Below are 25598 nucleotides of genomic sequence, written 5' to 3' on the forward strand. Positions count from 1 at the left end.
CTTTACTTTTTCAGAGGTCTGTTCTTAAGTTGCTGGGATACACTTCGGATTTTAAGTTTTTGTCAGAATAATAAAAACTAACTCTGGCTTTATGTTAAAGAGTTAAATTTTTGAAATCAAGTATTGCCTCTCTACGGTTTCTCATTTGTAACTAATGAATTATTTTCATTACATACAACAAATAGAAGATGTTTGGGTTGAATCAATACAACCGACAAACTGTGGTTATAAAAAATTAAGTCTAATATACATGGCACAAAAAAATCCTGAAAACAAATAATTTCTGGCATATAATGAGAGCTAATCGTAAAAAGAGAGAGAGAGAGAGAGAGAGAGAGAGAGAGAGAGAGAGAGAGAGAGAGAGAGAGCTGCTACACCACAATGTAAAGGGAAAAACCAAGATGATGATAGGTCAACAATATCAAATTATGAAACTTTACTGTCACTTTAAAACATGAGGAATATCACATAAAATAGCTAAACAGAGGGAGAAAGTTCATATTGTCCTCATAAGCTGGGAAGAGACCCCTAACAGCACCAAGAACTATGTGACTTAGCTTCTTTTTCCTGTCCCCAATCTTTAAACTTTTAAGAACCCTCCAAATTACAGTGCTTACCACTTACCGTATATAGAAGGCCTTTGTTGACTATATGGTGGATAGAGGAGACTGCTGTGGGTCTTTTGCAAAATCTGGATGCCTTCTAGGGGTCTGTGGAGCTGGAGGCGGCATTGATTTACTATGAGGGCTTCCAGGATACATCTGACCACCTGGGCCAGTTGCAGTAGCTGCTTGTTGACCAGAATATACCTGTTGGCAGTATTTACTTTCAATTGTAACTATTTTTCACAAACAAATATCAAATAACAACACAAACTGTAACAAAACTATCACTTATGTTTCTTCATGAATAACATCTAAAAAAAAAAAGTGTTTAAACATTACCGTTCACGAGCTCCTTGCTGTTAACTGCACTAATTATTCTTGGTAATGAACTGCAATTGTGCTGTACATTTTCACACTGAATCTTTAAACGAAATGACGTTTCATATGTATTGGGAAGAATTACTAAGGACAAACATGATGCAGTAACAAGAGTGAATACGACAAACCAGGCTGGTATACAGTAATATAACAAGCCTATGCTCAAGGCACCTCAAAGTGACACTACACTTCCATGGAGACAGGGGCACTACTGGAAGTTAGGGCTAAAGTTGGAGAAACTGGAAAGTAATTAAGAAACCATTACGATCTCAAACTTACACCTCCTTAACCATTTGAAAACTATAAATGAGCTGACGATAAAATTAGAATAATTTTGTTTATTGGTGGGGTCATTCATCTTTCCCATTTTCATATCAGAGTTGAATGAAACAAGTCTGTAGTAAACTTCATACTCTGCTAATTATCCAATACAACAGGAATGACTGTATCCAAAACATCAAGTATGGCTGCTCACTTGGATGTAAAATGTTGCAAATAGATTGTTATGAGTGAACATTAAAAACAGTACATCAGAATCATAACATTTTTTGTATCAGTGAGAATGTGATCTCATATCTACCAGAATAATAACTATGATGAAGCTAAAAAGATATAAATGATCCCCAATTATACATAATGTACAGACAGTGTATGTATAAAATAAAAAAAATTAAAACACACATTTGTTTATGATGACTTGAAATTTTCAAACTCTGTTCAGAATTAGGTAGGGGTGGGCTTTTAGCTTAAAACTGGTTGACAGAAAAGTAACAAGTATGCTTTGTGTGTCCCAGAATGTGTTATAAATTCATATAGGGAAGAAATTCAAATTGGTGTTCAAGAAATCATAAAATTTATATGAAGTGTTGTTATCTGCAACAATTTCAAAGTAGGAATCACACGAATTCAAGTGATCAAATCTCAAGAACTTTGTTTTAGAATATTAAGACTGTTAATTTTTACATTTCAACTGAGGTTTTTGCACATAATGAAGCCTAACTAGAAGATGATAATATTGTTGGTTTCAACTGAGAATACTGTATTATTAATCTCGAGGGTGGAAGTGTTGCAGGCATATTGTCCTCCTTAAGGCAGAGTACATTACACTGTTTATTCAATTAACGGAAAACCTAGGATGAGATGATAACAAATAAAGAGTTATGATAGATAGCTACTCAGTACACAATGGTGGTGGTGAGTGGAAGACAAGCACATTGAAAGAAGACTGCTACATACTATCAGTGAATGCCCAGAGGGGGCAGTGGCAGTCTGTGTGTGTCTGTGGGGGGTGGGGAGGAGGAGAATTTGTTGCCTACATCTGACAAAGGGAATAGTTTGATAGCTGATATTACAAAGAGACTCAAAAAGTATGTTTCATATTATACTTGGAGTCTAAGTATATCTTCTTGAATGTTCCACTACACTTCAAAGTGACACAGATACACATTTTTCAACATCTTCATCAATTCTCTGTAAATAATGATCAGAATGTTCTGTCTGTCAGTCAGTCAGTCAGGCAGTCCCTCAACAACAGATATCAGCTCCTCTGTCATGAAGTCATTTGAGCATTATTGTGTGAACATCCTCATCATCGGAAAATCTGTGACCATTTCAAATTAGTTTTTCAATTGCTTGGACATTTTCATCTGTAGTAGATGCCACTGGTCATCCTGCCCTATCAGCACCATTCACGCCTATGCGGCCTTGGTCACATTGTAAGCACCATTTTGCTATGGCTGGATGCAACACTGCATTTTGTCCATATACTATCAGAATTTCACATTGCATTTGTGAGAAAATTAGACTTTTATCCATAAGATTTTTACAGACTCAAGTACTAAGACTTTGCAGCTTTGGAGTATGTTTCCAGTTTCCGTGCCATATCACTTCCACACTGTGATGCAGTTGTTATCCATACCACAGTAGAACAGTGTCTGCAAGACATCTAGAACATGTACTCTCGTTTGACAATGTGCCATTCTTGTTGCACAATAGTCTTAAGATGGGACAACCAGTGTAACTTACTATTTCAAGTACCCTCGTATATAGTAGGCTTCTTTCAGTGTATGTCTCTGCACTTCAAAGCCTCCTCTATGTAGTGAATACTGACCTATCCTATTACATATTATTGTTACACTGTTTATTGACAGTTTTAAAAATGCAGACTGATGGTAACATCAGGTATGTATGTAAAAGATTTCACACGGTGTTTCCTACATCAAGTGCAAATAGAAATTTGTGTCCAAAGTGATTGTTTTTGTATCGTATACTTCTATCATATCAAGTGACATATTTTGTGTAGTTTACTCATGAGGTAACATGCAAGTCAGATTTTATCCTAAGAAGAACATTCTTTACCATGAAGTCCTAATAACTGTAAATGTAAACATTTTTGCTTCTCTCGTCTATAAAAAGAACAAAACTAATTAACTTATGCCACAGAAGAGTTCCATCAGAATATCACCAGAACTACGGCAACTTTTGATTACCCAGAAATAGCTGTGTAGAAGGTGCAAAACTAAAACAAGTTGTGAAACTCAATTTTTTAAAAAACCTATGATCTGTAGAAGGTTGACGTGTTTTCATGATTTTTACTGTATATACTAACTACCCTTGTGAAGAACTGGAAGCGAGGTGTAGCAAAGCGCTAATGCAGTGAGCGCTCAGCTACGATCTACTCTCTTCTGCAAGGAGGAAGTCAGTACCAAGACTAAGTTATCTGTGCACCGTTCAATCTTTCGACCAACTTTGTTGTATGGGAGCGAAAGCTGGGTGGATTCAGGTTACCTTATCAACAAGATTGAGGTTACAGATATGAAAGTAGCTAGGATGATTGCAGGTACTAGTAGATGGGAACAATGGCAGGAGGGTGTCCACAATGAGGAAATCAAAGAAAAACTGGGAATGAACTCTATAGATGTAGCAGTCAGGGCGAACAGGCTTAGATGGTGGGGTCATGTTACACGCATGGGAGAAGCAAGGTTACCCAAGAGACTCATGGATTCAGCAGTAGAGGGTAGGAGGAGTCGGGGCAGACCGAGGAGAAGGTACCTGGATTCGGTTAAGAATGATTTTGAAGTAATAGGTTTAACATCAGAAGAGGCACCAATTTTAGCACTGAATAGGGGATCATGGAGGAACTGTATAAGGGGGGCTATGCTCCAGACTGAACGCTGAAAGGCATAATCAGTCTTAAATGATGATGATGATGACTAACTACCCTTTACTATTATTATGTACCAATGACGAGTACATTAAACAGTAAATTACCGACTGCAAATACACATTTTTTATAATAAAATTTCAACTATGTTGAGACACTGTGTGGAAAGTTATCTGTTCAATGACAAGTACACACACTATTCTTCATTCTTACAGTAAGTTTACCTGTAATGATAATGTAAATGTGTGACATTCAAAGAGCTTACTACAGAGAAATTATTCCAACCAACATAATTAGAAAATTACGTTTCAATGGACAACAGAAATTTTCTGTTGACATGTTGTATTTAGTTCCATCTGCACATGGCGGGCAGAGGGGGGGGGGGGGGAGGGAATGATAATACATTCCCAACTACAGTCCTATTTTCTCTCCAATTTTAAAATCTTCTGCCAACAGTCCATCCGACACTGCATTAGAAGCAACTTCAAGAAATGTAGATTTTTTTTTTTATCTCCTCTCTGAGTTTTTAAAAATGTAGACCTCTCAGGCTGAGCACTAATTTGACTTCAGTAGCTTCAATGTATCATTGACATTTACATTTAAGAGTCTTGAATAAGTAATGGGTGTGCTCAGAGTTTTGGAATGCCACAGGCAAAGTCAGCATTTTGGTATACATCATCACTGCTCCTCTACAACCTTCTTTTGATTTGCTCTCTTTGTACCATTCAACTTTGTTCCGTAAAATGTTAAAGAAACCTGCCAGTATTACCATTACATCTGGAAGGGGCTGGAAAATCTCAAATGAGTGAACTTCAAAGGGAAGCTAAAACTTCGAGAAAAGTGTATGCCATGTATCACTGATGTTTTGATAAGAAATGATTGAATATGCACTGAGTAATGTAACACTACAGGAATTCTATTGATAAAAGGTCATGCACAGTACTTTTATAACATAAATATATAATAATGTGTCTATGTACATACCAGCTGTACTATATTGTAATGCACTGTGCAGTATCTGTAGCATACCATACAAACAGATGTGAACAGTATTGCATGGTGTGGTATTGGTACAATCAGGCCCAAAACATACAATATTTATAATGACAAGAAAAATAAATTACAGAAGACGCACAGTTTCACACGTGCACCAAGTGATTACAGTCATGAAGATCCACCTTCCTCTTGGTTGAAATGTGAATTCACTTCATGATCTGTGCTTAGTCAGTGAAAACTTAATGAAGCACAATTAGATGCAATTTTAACATACAATACTGATTTGGCAATGAGGCACTCAAATACAAAATCAGTAGTTTGACACACAGGATATCAGTCTAAAGAATGTTACAAACGAGGGAGCAAATCATATCACAGAATTAAAGAATTTAAAAGAAAGACAGCTAATAAAAACTGAAACTGTTTGTGTTACAATGCTGTCCTATGAAACCAGCCGAGGCTGTTATAAAACTGTAGCTACATGTATTTTATAATGGGTTATACTCATGTCTAAATTAACCAATCTTGAAACACTTATTAAGAAAATGTGGATGGAAATCTCGGAAGTCTCAAAATTAAAAGTTTTGGGCACCACGTACATCTAGACAAACATTGCAGTAAACCTTTTAGAGACCTGAAAAATTGTGGGCTGTTGAACTTGCGGTAAGACTGTTTGGAAGTTAAAAATTTTCAGTAACTGCAATACAGGCTGTAACAACATGTACATGGCTTAAACAGAACTACTCAAGAAAGAACATACAATCACTTAATTGTCTATGTCCTCAATGAGAAAGTTACAAGGCACAGTAACACAAATGGTACAATTATGTATGGATGAAAAGGGAAACCATATAATTTAGATATCTCACTCAACATAGAACATAATTACACACATACTTAAGAAATGGTATGACACACTCATGCATTTACAATTTCTGTGGCATAGCATTTGTGTTTTACACAGGAAACTTCAAAGTTAGAAGAGTATTTAGAGCTGTAAAACCTTATGTGATGTAACAAAATACTTAATATTGCATTGCTTCCTACAGTTATAATCACTGACTAACATGACACAGTGATTAGTGTACCACAGGTACATTCATCCACCCAAATATGGGTTACACATGGTTGCCGTAAAAAGCTTACAGTAAATGGAGGGATGATTTATTTGAAAAGAAACATCCCATTCCAATTCCATTTCCATTTCCATATTTATCTTCTGTCATCATCTTTACAGTTGTAGGTATTCAAAAATACATCACATTGATCCAGAAAATGTAAATGAATATCAGCATTGTTATTTCTTTCACATTTTAATGAAGAAGTATGATTTACTTTTATACAAATGACTATAATTACCGGATCTTGACGGTAATAGTCTTGCTGTGGTGGATACCCTGTGGGTTGCTGTGCTGGTGGTCCCGTAGGTGGAGCAGGATAGCCAGTACGTGAAGGATAGCCAGGTGGCTGGCTGGGCCCCCCGTACCGGTTGTGTCCAAAGGGATCTTGACCACCAGCCGACTGCTGCGTCCCACTACCTTGTCCATAACTCCTGAAAATAATAAAAGACTAATTGCAACACATTATTTTCCTAATTACAATGCCACCAACTGTTACCTCAATATAGATTCTCACATTCCGAGCAGTTGCTCAATTTTAGACTACTGCCAGCCTATTCTCTGATAGAACAAATGTTCTTGCTAAGCCAAAGACAATATGCAATAGACCCAAATGAAAATTTAATATTCTCGTTTTTACTTTCACGCAAAGGTAGGTGTGTGTGTGGTTTTTTTTTCTTTTTGGAGCTTATGGGTGCTCAGTGTTGAGGTTATCAGTGCCCTTACATATATTGAAAGAAACAAATATGATTAAAATGTCTAAAATTGTTGTCTCACAGTGTGAAGGAAACCTATAAAATGACACTCATTCACTCACTCCCATGCCACTCACATGGAACCACACAATCACCATGTCTCACAGGAATTAATACAATGGAGAAGTGTGAAAGGCACCATTCCTGGGATTAAAATAGAAGTAAAACCACAGAAGAGCTAAACGAAAGGCACAGGGAAAAGTGACTGGTCGACCACTTACAAAAAACATGAGTGACCTAGTCATCCTGTTAACAGATTAGGAACATCATCCTAAAATTTTTGGAAACAAGTTGGAGATATCACAAAATCTTAAAACTCTAAAACACATTCCTTTCAATGTCACTTAAAACAAAGGGGACATCTGCTGCTGCTGCCCTCTGGTCTAAAAATAAAACATAATCTAATAAAATGTGGTGCACAGTCATCTGTATGCTACAGGCAGCACACACTGGAGGATCCTCTCGGCAGAGCAAGAAGCCATGCATCAGAGGACTGGCCTATGTGAAGACAAGTAAGCAGAACTTCATCCCGTCTTTGTGGCCAAAGCTTATTACCAATCACTTACACCCACCCAATCATCTTCCCATTGACACACAACTCTACTTCAACAGCGAGGTGATGGCATGCAGGGGGATAGCACACTGAAATAACTGAAGATCGCTCCATGCCTCCTTGACTGCTACATCCGCCCTTTCGGTCCCCTCAATACCCATGTGTCCTGGTACCCAGCAGGACACCTCCTTGCCCACCCAGCCATTGTAATTGATGGAGGATGTCCTGGATATTTTAGCCTACTTTATCTGCTGGATACGAGCATTGTAGAGAGTCCAGAGCATTCAGAGAATCTGAACAAACAAGGAACTTAGCAAACTAAGCACACCTCATCTACTCCAGTGCCCACAAGATCGTGTACAGTTCCGCATTGAAGACAGTAGAGTCTCAAGGCAGTTAAACCTTGAGGACACTATCAGGGAAAACAACAGAGCAAACAATGGGGCCCCCCTGTTTCAACTCATCCAGAAAGACAGCTGTAGAGCTGTGGCGCTTAGTTAAAATGGCAGAAAATATAGTATTTAAACATATGCAGGAGTGCAATCTCTCCTGTACTGCACTAATTCTAAAATTACCCTGGGACTATGTAATGATGACAGTGGTAGGTAGTTAAAATCCTGGATTTGAGGTTTTACGTTTTCCATATCAAGTGACTCCAGCACACACTGCACGCAGATTGCAAATGGCACTGTTGCTCATAGACGATTAGAGAAAAGGTGTTCCAAAGGTGGACGAGCAACAGTATTGTATGCAAGTGAATTTGGAGTATGAGGCTGGTCCTGCAAGCACCTGTGGCCACTCTAATCCCCTCAAGATGGATAGCATCAATGATATTCAGATAAGAAGGCCTCACTGAGCTGTACACTGTGCATCCACAGTCAAAGCGTGAACACACAAAAGCCCTATAAAACTAAACAGATGTGCCCTATCTGCTCCCCAACACCTGTAGCTAATGCACTTTATGATATTGAGTGCTTTCTGGGTTTCAGTTCTCTCAGGTGTGGTAACCATAACAGTTTGGAGTAAAAAATGAGGCCCAGAAACCTCACCGAGTCTTTCAAATGTAAAATGGTGTCTGCCATATGCAAGTCACGTAAATTAAAAATACAATGATAATGACTAAAATGAAAACACATACACACTTTGCTGAAGAAACCTGAAAACCTCTCTGTGTAGACCACTCCTCTAACCTCCACACTGTAAGTTGCAACTGAAAAATGGTTCAAATGGCTCTGAACACTATGGGACTTAACATCTGAGGTCATCAGTCCCCTAGAACTTAGAACTACTTAAACCTAACTAACCTAAGGACATCACACACATCCATGCCCGAGGCAGGATTTGAACCTGCAACCATAGTGGTCGTGTGGTTCCAGACTGAAGCACCTAGAACCATTTGGCCACAAGGGCCAGCTAGTTACATCTGACAGGGCACTACTGCAACACTGGAGGAGTAACAAATAAATAGCAAAATCATCCACAAATAAGGAGCACATACAGGACTCCTTACCATAGACATGATTCTGTTTAAAGTACAGCAAAGAGAGTAACACTTGAAACACTGTCCTTAGGAACACCATTATCCTGCACAAAATGATCCAACAGCATGTCACCAACTTGGGATCTAAAAAAAGCACTTAGACAGTAAAGACTGCATGGAGATCTGGAGATGGTTACAAACGCCTCATTGATGGAGCTGCATGACAATACTTTCTCCAAGTAGTATCATACATCTTACTTATATCAAAGAAGATATCGAGACAGTGATGTACTGTAAGTAAGCATGCTGAATAGCCGTCTCCAGTACGGCAAGGTTGTCAACAGTGGACTGAAATCTGGAATTCACACCAAGCGTGATTAAGGAATTACCTGGTCTCTAACAATCAGACCTGATGACAGTTAACCATTTGCTCCAGGGTCTTTCCTACACAGCTCATTAAGGCGACACTCTGATAACTACTGGTACATGTGTGGTCTTTTCCTAGTTTGAGGAAAGGTAGCAGAATTGCTTCTCTCTAGGAGTTGGGAAAGTTTCCTGTCTGCCATATAAGACTGAAACATTCGAGAAGGATTTCCTTTGATACTGCTGGCAAATGTCGAAGTATGCAGTGCCAGATTTGGTTGTGACCGGGTGCAGTATCTTGAGTTTCAGGCAGTGCTAATTCCAGGTCCCACATGGCAAGAGGCCAGTTGAAAGCCTCAAAATTGTGGAATCTGAAGTCCATCTTGTCCCTCTTTGCAGTCACACAGTAATGGTAGATCACTGGATCCCAGCTGGAATTGGTAGTAGTTGCTGTAAAATGCTCTGCCATTGTCTGAATGATGACACCAGGCATTGTTTGGAAACACCCTCGTTTCAGCACTGCTGCTATTGGTAAACAACTGTGCCCCAGAAAATCCTCCCGATGGCTGTCCATACCTCTGTAGAATATGTGGAACAGTTGATGGAGTCCAGGAACATTTGCCATGACCTTTCCTTGCTCTCCTTAATTACGTGTTGAGCCTTGGCTCCTGCAACTTGAAAGGCTGTGAGGTTGCTTGCTGTTGTGAGGCATTTAAACCATCGAAGAACAGCATGCCACACCCAGACTGCTGAACAACACTCATCAGTGTACCAGCACACAGGCTGCCTCCTAAGATGACCTGAAGACTTTGGAACGGAAAGTCAGCAGGATCCACCCATTTCTGGACACTGTCATGGTGTTCAAACACAACCAGCTGACTGAACAGTGTACAGTTAGCCCTGCTGCCCATCCATTTCGGTGATTTCTGTTCAAGCAGTCCGTTTCCAGTGGGTGAATCCACGATGAGAAGTGGTCACTGGAACAAAGGTCATCAGTTGCTTCCCACTGTATTGAGACTGCAATGGCTGGAGAGCAGAAAAAGAGGTCATTGTCTGAGGACAAGCCAGTAGCAGCCGATAGAAGAGTAAGACTGCCTGTATTGAGGATGCACAGCTCCTGAGATATCATGAGGTTCTCCAAGATTCGACCCCTGGGACAAGATACTTCAAGCCCTATAATACATTATGGGCATTGAAATTAATCAGTAGCAGAAACAGGCAGGGGAGTTGTGCAATAAGACATATGAGCCTCAGAGTCTATCACATCCTGTAGAGGTAGATACAGGGAGCAAGACAGTTATCTTATCACCCATGTGAAGAGCAACAGCTACTGCTTCTAGATCGGTAACCAAGGAGAGAGCAGAGGATTGATAGGATTGATGTGCATTACTGACAAACACAATAACCCCAATCTTGGCTCTTTCCCATGTCAGGTGAGGGTACAGCCCAGTAGCACAGGGGCACCAGTGGACTTGAAATGTGTTTCCTTAAACACAAGCACAGGGAGAGTGTGCCTTTGTAAGGAATTTCGGTTCCTCCATGTGTGTCCTGAACACATTAAGTTTTCGTATGTCCATCCTTCTGACTGAAGGTTGGAGGGACTTCGGTCATCCACTTATGTAATAAAATGGAACACGTCAGAAGCTATGTTGGAATTTCTGGGTTGGAGACACAACATCAATGTTATAGTCTATGGAAGCCAGTTCAGAGATGTCTGCCACTGATGGGATTGTGTATACGATTGGAGTTAACCCCGTTGGCATCAGTTAAGGCCTGAAGGTCGTATATTGAGCCACCAAAACTGGTAACTGTATAATAAATAACATCAAAAGGACGACTGCAGTTGTCACATTTTATAACATTACATGAACCCATTAATGTTCCACTTTTAGATGGGAGCCATCTATCATGAGGTAACACTTTCACCCTAACTTTCGGCCTGGGAGGGGAGCCCACAATGGGTGGAGCTCAGTCTTTGGTTGAGATGGTTGTCCCTGTCTCACATCAAGGTCCATAGCCTCCAAAGAAGAGTCAAAACAGGTGTCTGAAAGGATGACATCAATACTGTCAGACTGTGTACTTCCCATCCCCACCAGTAGACAATTCTTTGCCTTCAACTCTGATTTTTTGGTCTGAGGAGGCAACTGCAGAAGTGGTAGTGGCAGTACTCGACAGTGGGCCAGACTGAGTCTTTGGAGGGGCAGGACTTCTGCATTGTCAGCAACCACGCTTTTTCTGAAGTTTTGGACGGAGGGACAGGCTTCAAAATGACTGCAGCAGCACAAGTACATTGAGCAACGCAGGTACTAGTGCTGACAGTAGCAACCTCTGTTTGCATAGCAACATCAGCTGTTTAAGAACTGAAACAAAGGAGGTACAAGTAGTGAACATTGGTGGGCGGCATAGCTTTATTATTTTTTTGGCCTCATTATATGGAATGCATTACAGAGTCTTATGCTTTCGCACCTTTTGTTCTTCAAGGTATACACTACAATCCTGACTCCAGACACAGTGAGTCCCCGGGGCAGTTCATACACTTCAAAGGAGATGTAAAAGCGACTCTTCATGGGCAGCCTTACCACATTTTCCCGAAGTGGCTTCTCCAAGACTCCCACAAGTAGTATGTCCAAAGTGCTGGCATTTGAAACAGGGCATTGGGTTGGTGACATAAGGCCGCATGTTTAGATGAAAGAAATCTGACTTCCATACTACTGAATATCAAGATAAAGGAATCTGAATTTACAAGATCCCATCTACCCTCCTCACAATGTTTTTCACATCGACTATACCTTCTGGAGCCCACTCACATCACAATACCTCCTTGGGAATGTGAACGAGATCCCTGCAAGTCACAACACCTTTGCTGTAGTTCAACGTGTTGCACAGTTCAGTGTCTATTGCACACTCCCTGTAGCAGCTACCTTTTTGGAGGTTAGCTGATGGCTGGGAACTAGAAGTTTACACTAACAATGTCACATTGCACAAGCACTTTACTGTTTTTTAAAGAGCCACAGATTCCCTCAAAACCCTTTGGGATATACGATGGGGAAACCTTCTCAAAACTACACTCTTTTCTTCTCACAATTAAAACCACTTTCTGATAATCAGCATGTGTTCTATTACTCAAGATAATACTTTTAGAATGAATCAGAAGGACTGGCTACATGAGCCCTTTTGTTAGATTGGGTACCTTCCAGCAGTCCACCTTTTCCACTGAGAGGAGGATGGGAAAATTTCGAAGGATCCACTTTGGTCCCATGAACAGCTAGGGGAATAAAAGTTCCACCTAGACAGAGCCCCACACAACAAAGTAAGCCTTATACAACTGAGGCACACCAGCTTCTTCAGAAGTTGCCCGCAAATGACTGTTCCACCTCATCAGCGCACAGCACACCTTGAGACTGAGGGGTTTCTAACAGCAGTTTGTACCATCCATGTGATTCGGGTGGTAAAGCCCATGACACACAACATTCCACCATCATGCTGCACAGTGGTTGGTGAAGCATGCCCAGAGCTTATGGTGACAGGCAACTGGTGACACTTACCAGTCCCCAGCTCAGGAACCCTAGGGTCACCAAGCCTGTACCCAGGAAACGAATCCTGAGCCCCTGACGGCCTTTCACAAAAAGCTGATGTCAGCCTCTAGATGTCCATTATTAAGGAAGCCAACAGACTGACATAAAAAGGAGAAAAACCTTGACACTGTTTTGTGTTTTAATTATCATGTGATAAGATACAGATATCATCAACTGCAAGAGTGTACAAGTAAAGTTACAAAAATGAATATAAACTCCAAATTGCATCTGTACAGAAATGTATCAGCCATCCATGTGATAAAAATAAAGCTGCAAACAAAGTGAAAATTGGTATGCCAGCAGTAACATATAAATTACATCCAGCCATCCCCCACATAAGTACGTACCATACACTTACATTCATTTACTAATAAATGGCTCATTTACATATTCAGTAACTAATATATACAGATAATAACTGGGTCTGCTGCTATGAGTGAGTCAGAAAGCAAGCACATAATCAGTATGCTACTATGTTGAAATATTACTTGCAGGTGAAATTTTACATATTCATATTCATTCTGTATGTTCTTCCTTTTGTATTGTGCCAGCAGCTTCAATGTTTCTGTACAAATAAAGATGTAACACCAGTTGTTACTCGTATGGTAAACAGCAAGTTTCCGCAAAGCACTATCAAACAAAAACCGAAAAAGAGCTGAAATAATTCCAAGCAGAAGGAAACGCCTGTTGTATGTAAAACGGGACTAATACAGGAGACACATTGAAGCTGCTAACCTGTCACACAGCGTCCACTTGTGTAGTTGTGCTACTTCCAGCAGATTCAACAGTTTGCTACACTATAACATTTACAAGAAAGGTGTTGACAGATCAGACCAGATGACAGCACATTAGCCATTCAAAAGAAAACAGCTGAAATGTTGGGAAAAATTATTCTTTCACCTTTTTATGATCAGTGCTGCTAGTACTTTTTATCCGGTATTAGAAAACCAGGAATCAATGTTGAAAGGAAAAAATACAAATTAGCAAATTTTCTTCTGGAACTAGCAGTCAGTTTTATCCCAAAAGAAGGTGAATCCAAACCTTGATTTTATAGAGTGTAACAAAGTAATCAGACAACGGAGGTGTAAATCTCCCTGAAGAGACACTTTCTTGTGGTATGTTGTACTGAGTTGTGGAGCTCTCTAGATGCTAAACTGTTTCAAAATGTATCACACGCAGACAAAATACACGTAATGTGTATGATGTGTTTCTTTTTTCAGATGATATAAACATGGTATTTTAATACAGATAATCCATGTTTTCATTTGCTAAGATAGAATACAATAAATCTTTACATATATTTCAATAAACAAATGTCTAGATTTTTATGGAATAATTCAACGTATTTATTTTATTGTTCCAAAGAAGCAAGTTTTAAGAAATCCTCTAAAAATGATAGTGTGGATAGTCTGAGATAGACCTGAGAGACCAATCTTGAAAGTGTTAATAATGATCTATTTGTCACAATGTATTGTCCTTAACTATCTCCTTAAGCTGCAACAAGTTTCATCAAAAATGATCAATATAGTGGCAGTGGACTACGAGTTTACTACGAACTTGTCCGTGTGCTCCACCACAAATGTTGTGTACATGGTTCAACACAAAAGTAATGAAACTTTTTGTTAGAAATTGTGCACTGAACCAGCATGTTCACTTAACGATAGTTGCCTTCAAGAAGGACCCATTTTTATTTAGGCATGTCGGCACTGGTTCCTTCCACTGATTGAGTATCTCTGAATGTCAGTTTCTAAGATACACGAGTCTGAACAGTTGAGTTGTCAATTTTGTGGAGTGCAAGAAGAGGTCTGTAGTAAACTTCTCATCCACTGTCACTTAAATGACAAATTCTGACAACTCTTGTCAGAGTGTAAGGACACAATTCAAGGATGAAAAACAGTCACACACCATATGACACAAAAGATAGTTCCCTAATAAAACAGACACACTGGTCTCTTTTTGTTAGTATATGTACAATAATGGAAAGGGAAATGTAAGAGTTTTCTTTGAAATTGAGATACTCGTGAATACAGGTACAAGGTAAAAACACAGCTAAACTTAACTGAAGCAGAGGTTGTAAATATCACCAAAACTAATCTGTTGCCTGCAAGTGTCCAAGTGAACAGCTCAGAATTTGAATGTTAAAGTGCCCACAGCAAATGTTCCACTGTAAGGCTTTAAGTTCCAATAAAAAGTATTTTAAGGTCCAGAGCCATTAATTATTACATCATAAATATAACACCCACAAAATGATTTAATATGTTTGTAAACAGACACATGAGAGAGATGGCAGAAATTGCAAGAAGTTCTTCGAGCAAGGTCGAAGGTTGCAGGCATGATAATCTGTAACTAAAAGGTGACACAAACAACATAGTGAACACAGGGTTGATCAGCAACTGTAGCGTACACATAAACATATCACATAAACAAGTACTTAAGTGCAGAGAAAAATTAAATAACTATACACAGAATTACTGTCCCACTGAAATTATTTCTGCTATCTGAACTTGGTAACTTACAGACTCAAAATACCCTAAAACAAAGCAACTAATAATGAATTTACTCATTTAAAGCCCTCAGGTCAATCAAATGAATACAAGCAAAAAAAGTGAGTACCAAATCCATGACAATTTTTCACCACAAAACAAATGGAATATTATATAAAACATGCCAGTTACTTTCAGAATGAATTTTCACTCTGCAACAGACTATGCACTGATCCTTAGAACTGTGTGCTGGATCTCTGCCTTTTGCGTCTGATGTATGAACAAATAAATCATAAGGTTTCCAAAAGTGTGGGCATGTCACATACAGCTGTATGCATAAGAAGCACGAATTTCCCAAATTTAGTCCATACACTCATAGCAATTTTCCCTGTACTTTGTTGATGGTCACAGAAAATGCAAGTCACAACACAAACTACAAACATTTCAGTTTGAATGGCATGTCCATTAGAGAATCATTGGGATGTGTGGCAACAGTGCATCTTCTCCTGTAAATTTTCCACTTCAAATTGAAGCTTTGATGATATTGTTCAACATCTTTTTCACTGCAACCCTGGTGCTGTTGCAAAGTAGTGGTGGATTTATGTTCCACAGAAGAATGATAGGCATGCCAATTTTCAATGTTGAAATGTGTCGTGGCATGCCTGGCAAATCGAGTTGAATAATTAAGAGCTTTTTCTTGATTCATTACGGTATCAATGGACTGATATGTTGTCACCCTACCTGGTGTTTCATTTTAGATGCAGGAATTGATGGCACTGACATCATTGGTATTGTCTGTTAATGTCGCACTTGCATGAGCAACTAGTGATTTTTGTGATTCTGTGTGATATTTGGTAGAACTTAGTGAATCAGTTCATCTGCAGCTGCTGCGATTTTATAGAAGTTTGTTGACAATGCATTAAGTTGTGCAAATTCATCAATTGCTGTTTAAACATTCTAGTATCCAACAACTGTTTTGCAAATGTCCAGCAGACGCTTCATGTCATAACTGCACATGTTAATTGGTCTTCAGAAATCAATGTCTGTAAATGTTGTAATAAAACTGATGATTTGAGACATGAGTTAATGTCATCAATGGCTGTTTTACATGGGATAACTGGTGGATTTTCCAAAATTTAGTTCCTGGCAAGCACTGCACACTTTAAACACACACATACTTGACCAATTACTATTCTCAGTTTTTGGAAGGTTGTCGGGCCATGTAGACTAACTGACAGTAATTGGAAGTAACAGCATGCTGCATTGTTTGGTGAATGGTGTACTGATGACCTAAGATGTCAATCAAACCTAAATTGGGATGTCCTGAAACTGCTTTGCACTGTTTGTATTGTTTAAACTTGTTTGCTGATGCATTCCGTGAATAACATGTTGGCACTTCAGATTACTGTCTTATGCATGTAACATCCTCACACATTGAGAAAAACAGAGTTGACATTGTTGACAATCATGACAATGCTCTTGCACATGCATTTTCCATTGTGAAGTACACACACTGTCAATTTTCAAGGTGCACTGTCAAATGAGTAACTATTCGACAGTGTTCATGGATTGGAAATGATAAAATGCACCATACTATTTCATTCCTACTAATGTACCATTCCAGTTGCTACTGGCTGATTCCATTTATAGGTGCTGTTGCATTTACTGCTCCAAAAACTGCCATATCATTTCCTCCATTGAGATATTTGCAAATGTACTTTTATCAGTTTCACTGAATTGCAATACTCGACACTGATGAGTGCTTTGTATGTTTTTGAGAGTAATGGTGAGTACAGAAAAGCCCAACAATTACAGAGTTCAAGTCCGCCGCTCGTGGTCTCGCGGTAGCGTTCTCGCTTCCCGAGCACGGGGTCCCGGGTTCGATTCTCGGCGGGGTCAGGGATTTTCACCTGCCTCGAGATGACTGGGTGTTTATGTTGTCCTCATCATTTCATCATCATCCAGGAAAGTGGCGAAATTGGACTGAGCAAAGATTGGGAAATTGTACGGGCGCTGATAACCACGCAGTTGAGCGCCCCACAAACCAAACATCATCATCATCATCATCATCATCATCATCATCATCATACAGAGTTCAGCATCATTGTTTCATACTTTTTAAGTGATGGATTTGCAGCCATCTTCAGTGGAGTGTCGTTTTACAGTGGATATCCTTCACTGCCACTGGTAGTCAGTCTCAGCAAGTAATGCTCCTGGGTATCATCTCATTCATTTTCCATTAAATGTGCATGGAGAATGGTTGTTGAATAAGCCACATGGACCGTAAATAACATTTTGGTGACAACTTCAAAGAAGTCCTGATCACTGATGATACCTGCTGTTTCTGCAGAGATGACACTATCAACTTGACATTGAGAGATCTTTTCTGTCAACTAAGTCAAAATGTTTACATGTGACAATTATATTTTGCCATTAAATGGAAAACAATCAACAGCATTTCTCTTCAAAACCGTGATGCTTGGAAATGAAATCCACTGAAGATTTCAATTTTTGTTTAAAGCCTTGCAGAAATATAATGATGATCCAATGACAATTGTATAGCTAACAAAAGTTCTTTTATTTTATTTTGTGTAGGATTTCATGTGCATGAGATTTAAAAAGATCTGTGTGGGCCTATGCACAAACATGCATTATTGCATCTTGTGCATACCCATGCATGTGCTGTGGACTACCTATAAATGTGGCCAGTAGTGTGACCATTTTGCTCAATTCACCGGGATTCACATCGCCATCTTTAACAACTGAAGCATATAAATGAAAGTACCCTTCAGAATGCAACTTTGTTTCATCCAACTGATTGTAGAGTTGTCATTAGGTTTGGATTTTCCCATACATACAGACAATTTCAGCATTTTCACAAATCATCATCAAAATGGCGCTGACTGTTTTCTTAGTTTGCTATAAATGTATGTATTAATTCAGAAGCCTCAAAGAGTATATGCAGGGTGATTATGATTGAAGTACCAGTTTCAAAACTCAGTAAAAACCTAACCACTGCTCAGGTCAAATTTGTACAGATTATTATCGAACAAGGGGAAAACGTTATGAATAAAAAATTATGACTAGATGGGACAGTAAGTGGCAGAATAAGCAAAATAAAAGACACGGGGTAACAGCTGTTCCTAATTTTGCACATGAGATGCTCGGCATGCATGTCTCAAAGCAGTATTGCATGATACTGGTAAAGCTCTTCTACAAGAACAGTGATGTGTGCCAGCTGGGTTGGGTTGGGTTGTTTGGGGGAGGACACCAGACAGTGAGGTCATCGGTCTCATTGGATTAGGGAAGGATGGGGAATGAAGTCAGCCATGTCCTTTCAAAGAAAACACCCCAGCATTTGCCTGGAGCGATTTGGGGAAATCACAGAAAACCTAAATCTGGATGGCCAGATGCGGGATTTAACCGTTGTCCTCCCAAATGAGAGTCCAGTGTGCTAGCCATTGTGCCACCTCGCTTGGTGTGTCAGCTGCTTTGCAGAAAGTTCCAGGTGCTAAAGGGTATAAAAATAGGCATTGGTCCAATTTTTGCCGAGGTTCTGGAGAAAATTATTATAAAATTCAAAAAGACAGATTCTTCTGTAGTGAAGTGTGGCACAGGGAGAAAAACAACTGATCAAACATCAGTAGAAGTGACCACAGCATTGCAGGAGAGGTCACAAGGTGGTGTGTAAACATGCAGTGCATGGGGAATTGCCCAAACTTTGGACATGAATGTGAGCATGGTGAATAAATTTTTACAAAACATCCTGCATTGCTATCCACAATTTTACCAATCTTCAGGAGTTGCTTCATGCTGACTTACCAATAACAAAAATGTTTTCTCTAGTGTTCTTACTTGCATGAAAGTGGACAATGAATGGCCATAGAACATTCTGCACACAGACAAAACCCATTTCCAACTACAAGGACATGACAATACACAGAATTGCAGAATATGGTCAACGGGAAATTGCTCACACATCAACCGTTACTGCTTCATTCTGCAACAGTAACTGCATGGTGCAGGTTGATGATATTATAAGACCATATTTTCTGAGGAGATTGGTCCTGCAGGGCCTGTTACCTGTGCCATCACAGTTAAACACTGAATGCAAGGTGGTGCTCCTCTGCATATTGCACAGTCAGTGATGCAGTTGCTGCAGAGGCACTTTGGAAATGCTAGAATTGTCAGCTGTCATTTCCCTACAGCCCGGATGTTCAGATCATTTGATCTTTATCTATGTGACTTCTGTCTGTGGGGTAACCTGAAAGATAGTGTTTAGTGCTCTGATAACAAACATAGCTGATATGAATGCACACATTGAGCACCACATTCTGAACGTGAACCATGAGAGACTCAAATCTGTTGTGCAACATGCCATTTTTAGATTTCAACTTGTGGCAGGAAACGGTGGACAGCAAATTGAACACATCTTGCGCCAGTCTCATGACATGCTTTTTATGCCATTTCTTGGCCTTGTGAAAATTAAAACCAGATGTCACTGTTGCTTTTTATGCAGTTTCTGGTCTCTGGACAGTTAAAAACCAATTTTTCCCATCCAACGTAGTACAACCATGTCGCAGTGGATGGGCTTCGCTAACTTAAAGTACCACAACTATTGAATGCCAAACTTCTGCCATCATTACATAGTATGGTTGGTTTCATATGCAACTAACATCATGGCTGTCATATTGTGATTCATCTTTTGTTAGTAGCCAAAACCACTTACATTATGACGCTTAAGGTGCTGCCTAGTGGTAAAATTTTCATCCTCCCCCCCCCCCCCCCAAAAAAAAAAAAAAAAATAACGTTTCCCCCTTCTTCAATAATGTTCTATTGATATAAGGTGTCATTCTGAGCAATGTTTTTTTTTTAATTTACAGCATTTTGAAAATGGAATTCAAATGGTAATTACCCTGTACTTTACTGTGGCTCCCTGTTCTGGGATACACCTATCAAGATTACTGCTCAGAGGCAAAAACAAAGGCAAGAGTTTAACATTAACTATGTGGGATTACAGTACACAATTATCCATTTGCAATGAGATGACATACCAACAAAGGATAGAAGTCCTCTAATTTCTGTATACATTACATGTCAACAGATAAAATGTATTTCTCTGAAAATTTCTGGAGAGCAAAGATGCAAGAGAGAAGGTTTTACAGCTTTGTAGCAAGAAAGGGAATAAATAACATAACAGCAATTACCATGTTTTGATTAACTTTAGAACATATCTTAAAATTCAGTATCAGAGAAATCATTCAGATCAGACTGTGCAAATTTTCACTGTGGTGTAAGCCTTTCACTTGAACACATCTCCCACAGTTACAAGATCAATCACTTCCTGGAGCAAACTCTGCACATTTTAAATTCATTCCGCATGTGTAATTTCTGGATGTAACCTCTTCTTGCACTCACCTCCTCATGATAAAGATTGAATTTGTTGGAAAGGAGTATTAATTTTGCACATTTTTTCAGTTAGTTGTATCTCGCAAAGCACGTATTGAAAATTTGTTCAAAGTCTCATCTATTTCAATCACACTTCAATAATAAATACAAATAACAATATACAGGTCAGGTCTTCAACACATAAAAAATTTTTAATCTAACATTGGATTCTTCTTTGGATTGTAAGCCTTATCAATACACTTTATGTATTTTAATCCCAAAAATTTTACAACTCTGTCTCTCAAATGAAGGCCCCCTGTGAAATCATTTAATGCATTTAAGACATTAAGACATCTGCCACTTGGGGCTTATAGGATATGGACAACAATCACACAATTCTAAAAAAGCGAGATCAAAAACATTTTTTTCTAGAAATTGTGCAAATTATGAACACAAGTCTTCTTTCCTTAATATACTTGAAACTTCTTGGCAGTTTAAAGCCATACACTAAACCAGGACTTGAACTGTCACCTTTTGTGGCCAAGTGTTCTAGCAACTGAACTACTTGAACACGAATCACGATCGGCCCTCAAAGCTTCACTTCTGGCAGTACCTGATAATATCCTTATTCTGAGACAAAGTTCCATATCAATCATATGTTTCCATTCAGTATACTTCTGCACATATTCTATATAGTATCTAAGGTGAAACGGCACATGCTTTTGCTGTGGCAATCTGCTGTCTGGTCACGATTTCTTCTCCTCTGGGACTCTCTTTAAAATTGCATGAAATTCTTAAATACCTCGTATGTGATCCTTTCATTTTCCTCTATGTGTACTGGAATTTAGTAGCATTAGCTAACAAACATGAGCAAGGAAGTACTCAAGAGGAATCTACATTCTCCTTGCCAATTATTTAATCCAGTGAATATACAAGTGACTCAAAGTCACAACACAGTTTGAAAGCCATACTAACAGCAACTGCATGAATCAAGCATAGTATTACTAAATAATACATGTCAGTGATAGGTATCACCTGAGTAACTGTTGTTTTTTATGATGCTACCTGATTGACAGCCATGTCATAATTGACACTGTGTTAACTGTATGCATTTACCGCCATGGACTGAATTCTAATTGGCATTGGCAATTACAGAAGAAGAAAGTACAAGGGTTGGGGGAACTGACATTCTCCTGGCGACTGCCACAACTGTTGTATCCCAGAATATGTAGTCATAACTTATCTTGTGGAGAGGAGTGGTCCTGGTCCTGGTGGTGGTGGTGGTGGTGGTGGTGGTGGTGGTGGTGGTGGAATTGGTATTGGTATTTTCAATCCATGTCTGCAATGTAATGTTTGTCGCAACATTTTTACTTCTAGTGGGAGTCAATAGAAAATTCATGTTGCGGCACCATAAATAAAATACATTTTTTAACCTTTGTTACATGGTGCATGTCAGTCAGTCTGAACTCTCATGCAAAATTCATGCCATCTGCACACTAGTTCTCCCCCCCCCACCCCCCCCCACCCGTCCCCATACAGAAATAAAAGAACATCAAACAATACCGTAGAGCAGTAAAAAGAGACAGCTCCTTTGATTGCTCTTCATATTACAGTTGTTACATTACAGTTTGAATGTTGTAAGCAAAAATTTGTAGTGGAGAAATTCCTGGTAAAATATAAGCAGCATCTTACAGCAACAATTCAAATTTTGATTAAGTGAAATATTTTAACATCAACTTTACCTCAGCATAGACCAAACAGTGCAGACAATATTCCATTTGTTGGTAATTCTATGTAAGCCACTTACCACAGCTTAAATGTGTTGTGGTGGAGTTCACTTTTTTCATTCCCCTGCGAAAATGGCAGAGGAACAGAGCACAAATAGTACACTTGTAATTCTCCGGTGAGAATGACTACACCACTGCACAGGAGCTTGCACAAGGTTCATTCATTAATATTACACATTACCTGCAGTCTCTTTCTCCAAATATAAACATTTTCCAGGAAGAACCACTTTGGCTGTTCTCCAGAGTAATAAATAAACACAAACAAAAATATTTGACCTTTCTCTCCTCCAAATATGAGGCAATTTTATTACCATTCTACCCCCCCCCCCCCTCCCTCACTGTTGTTTCACGACTGCTGCTTCACTAGGCTGTCCTCTCATATACTTCATTGTTTCCAACTAAGGGATGTTTACCTTTCAGAGATATGTGGTACTTCTCTTTTCTATTCTTCTGAAGCAAAAATTAGTCACAAATGCGTGTCAGTGAACAATACATATCCTGACAACACATTACAAGAAGTCAATATCAGATCACTCCATGATAAAATACATGCACATGGTTTTATATACTGAGGAACTCAAAGCCCACCTTTCAGCCTCAGAAGCGTAGGGAGGATACATAGGCCGAGCAGGTGGATATGAGCTGCTGGGAGAGTACTGCTGATTGAATTCCTGCCCCATATTTGTTGGTTGTCCACGACTATGGGGATACTGATCCGGGTACTGAGAGTACCCGGACTGGCCTTGATAGCCTTGCTGAATTCCTGCAAAAATTAATATTAACCAGAGTACCATTCCAAAACTGTACTATATTTGCAGTAAATTGTAATCAGTGTAATTTGGATACTCTATATATTGCAAATTAAAAGAATTACTGAGATGAGCAACTTACTGAATATCAATAACAAACAATGCAACAATTACTTTACTTCACACAGACTGGGTATACAGACTTAAATACAAATTAGTGAAGAAAAACAAATACAAAATGCATGGAGTTAAAACATCATTACTCAATACAACAACAACAGCTCAACATATTAAAAAATTTTCAAAAAAGTGCAAAGAAATAAATCTATGGGAAGAAACAGTACAAAAAGAGGTAAACCAGCAAGCAAGCAACAACACTGGACAGAATCACACAGAAACCATTCTACAGTTAGCCACCCATTCCCTCCCATGTTTTAGGAAACAACACAATTCCCTTTATGAATTTTTGCCACTCAAGCTAACATATATAGGCAAATCAACAAGGAAATTAGTTTTCTTAGAAGATTAAAGTGTCAGTTCATGCTGACGTGTGAAATGGAAAAAAAAGTAATAAACAGAAAGCAAAAGGAAAACTCACACTGAAGCATGCGAGCAAGAACATCTAGGGAGGGTTACCTTGGGGACGAGAGGGGCCTCCAGAAGGGCAGTAAGGATTGGGCCTCTGCCCAGTCGCCACGTCGTCAAAAGGGTTGGAAACGCTAATGTTATCCCCCGCACCTTGCGTCGGCACCCCCACACCTAGCAGAATAAGCAACTGCTGTCACAAATTCCCCCAACAGGTTGCAGTCAAAATCAAGTTATGAGTTTTACAGATAAAAGCAGAGAAGGAAGATCAAACTTAAAAGTGTGTTTTCTCATGGCCTCCATAGCTACTAACAAAGCAAATTATAAACACAAAAATGCAAAGCAATCTCTTACATTATACTATATTTTACAAATTAAGCTCAAAATGAGGCACAGATGTAATACAAAATAAAGTATCAATAAATGCCTACCCATGAGGAGCACTTTACTTTCAGATTATGATAACCCTATCTTTCTCCCCCTTCAATGGCACCAAAGAGTGGTCACACACCTAAAATAACAAATATAAAAGCAACAATTCCTGCCAGAACTTGCTGGTCTACCTCAGCAGGGGAGAAATATTTATCCAGCAATCTGAAGCAGATATCTACATGTGACATAATATTTTGATACTGAGTTTACAAAAAATTAAGATTGTGCATTAAGAATTTATCAGAATTTCAGATTTTTGCCTCTGGAAATTGTACAAAAGCAGTGCAAACTGGACTCCTCAGAAGATATGGGAAATAGTCTCTTAACTGTAATATCAAAATATTTTCTATCAAATCTTATAGAGGTTTAAGACTTACCCGGGTGGGGCGAAGGGGCATTTGTTTGGGAGGAAGGCCTTTGCATTGGTGGAGAACTGTAATCAGGTGTGCTTCCTGGTGGGTAACCGTAACTATATCCATCCATGGATGCTCCACTTGAACCAGCTGCTGGAAATGAATCCTGTGAATTTGATGAGCCTGTAATTGAAAGAATCCTTTATCACACACAAATGCTTCAACAAGTAAAGTACAATAGTCAAAATCTGAATCAGTAATTGCTCCAAGTATTCACAAACTACGGAAGTGTCAAATTGCTTTTTATAACAATCTGCTTAATAGTCTCTCAAAAAGATTTCATATTTAAGTACAGTATTACCTTTTCTCAGCAAGGAACAGAAAAATAAAAACTGTGTGTAAATTATAGGAACATACATTCAGTCAGTATGTGAAAATGTCGAAGGTGTTATACAGGGAAGTACATTTTTCAGAAATTTCACACCAAATCATCAGCACAGCAAAATAACTAACAATGTTTCATCTTGGAATTATCACTGATTCATGCACATGCACATAGAGACCTGTCAACACGTCAAAGAGGACAATTAAATTAACCATCAACATGAACTTGCTGAAAAAAAGGGGAGGTGTTGAGGAGCAGATGGGGAAAGGATTCAGCTATGGCCTTGTTTAAGGAGCTTAGGGAAAGAAGACAACGGTAACTCAAACAGCCCTAAATCAAGAAGTTTGGATTGTAGACTTGAATATCAGCAGCCCCAACATAAAGTGGGTTCAATGTATGAATCTTATCACTCAGTGCTAACAAAGATTCACGATGATCAGCATTAGTATG

General features: G+C 39.0%; 1 protein-coding gene across 1 annotated transcript in view; it reads right to left on the reverse strand.

Moving 5' to 3' along the window:
• LOC126184344 (trithorax group protein osa-like) overlaps positions 1-25598 on the reverse strand; it is a 395921-nt gene that overhangs the window by 20795 nt on the left and 349528 nt on the right. Inside the window, 6 exon segments of the mRNA XM_049926723.1 lie at positions 625-661; positions 663-809; positions 6502-6694; positions 23233-23407; positions 24030-24152; positions 24788-24946. Coding sequence (XP_049782680.1) covers positions 625-661; positions 663-809; positions 6502-6694; positions 23233-23407; positions 24030-24152; positions 24788-24946 — 834 coding nt within the window.

This window comes from Schistocerca cancellata, chromosome 4 (genome assembly GCF_023864275.1).
Source record: "Schistocerca cancellata isolate TAMUIC-IGC-003103 chromosome 4, iqSchCanc2.1, whole genome shotgun sequence".
Taxonomy (NCBI): Eukaryota; Metazoa; Arthropoda; class Insecta; order Orthoptera; family Acrididae; genus Schistocerca; species Schistocerca cancellata.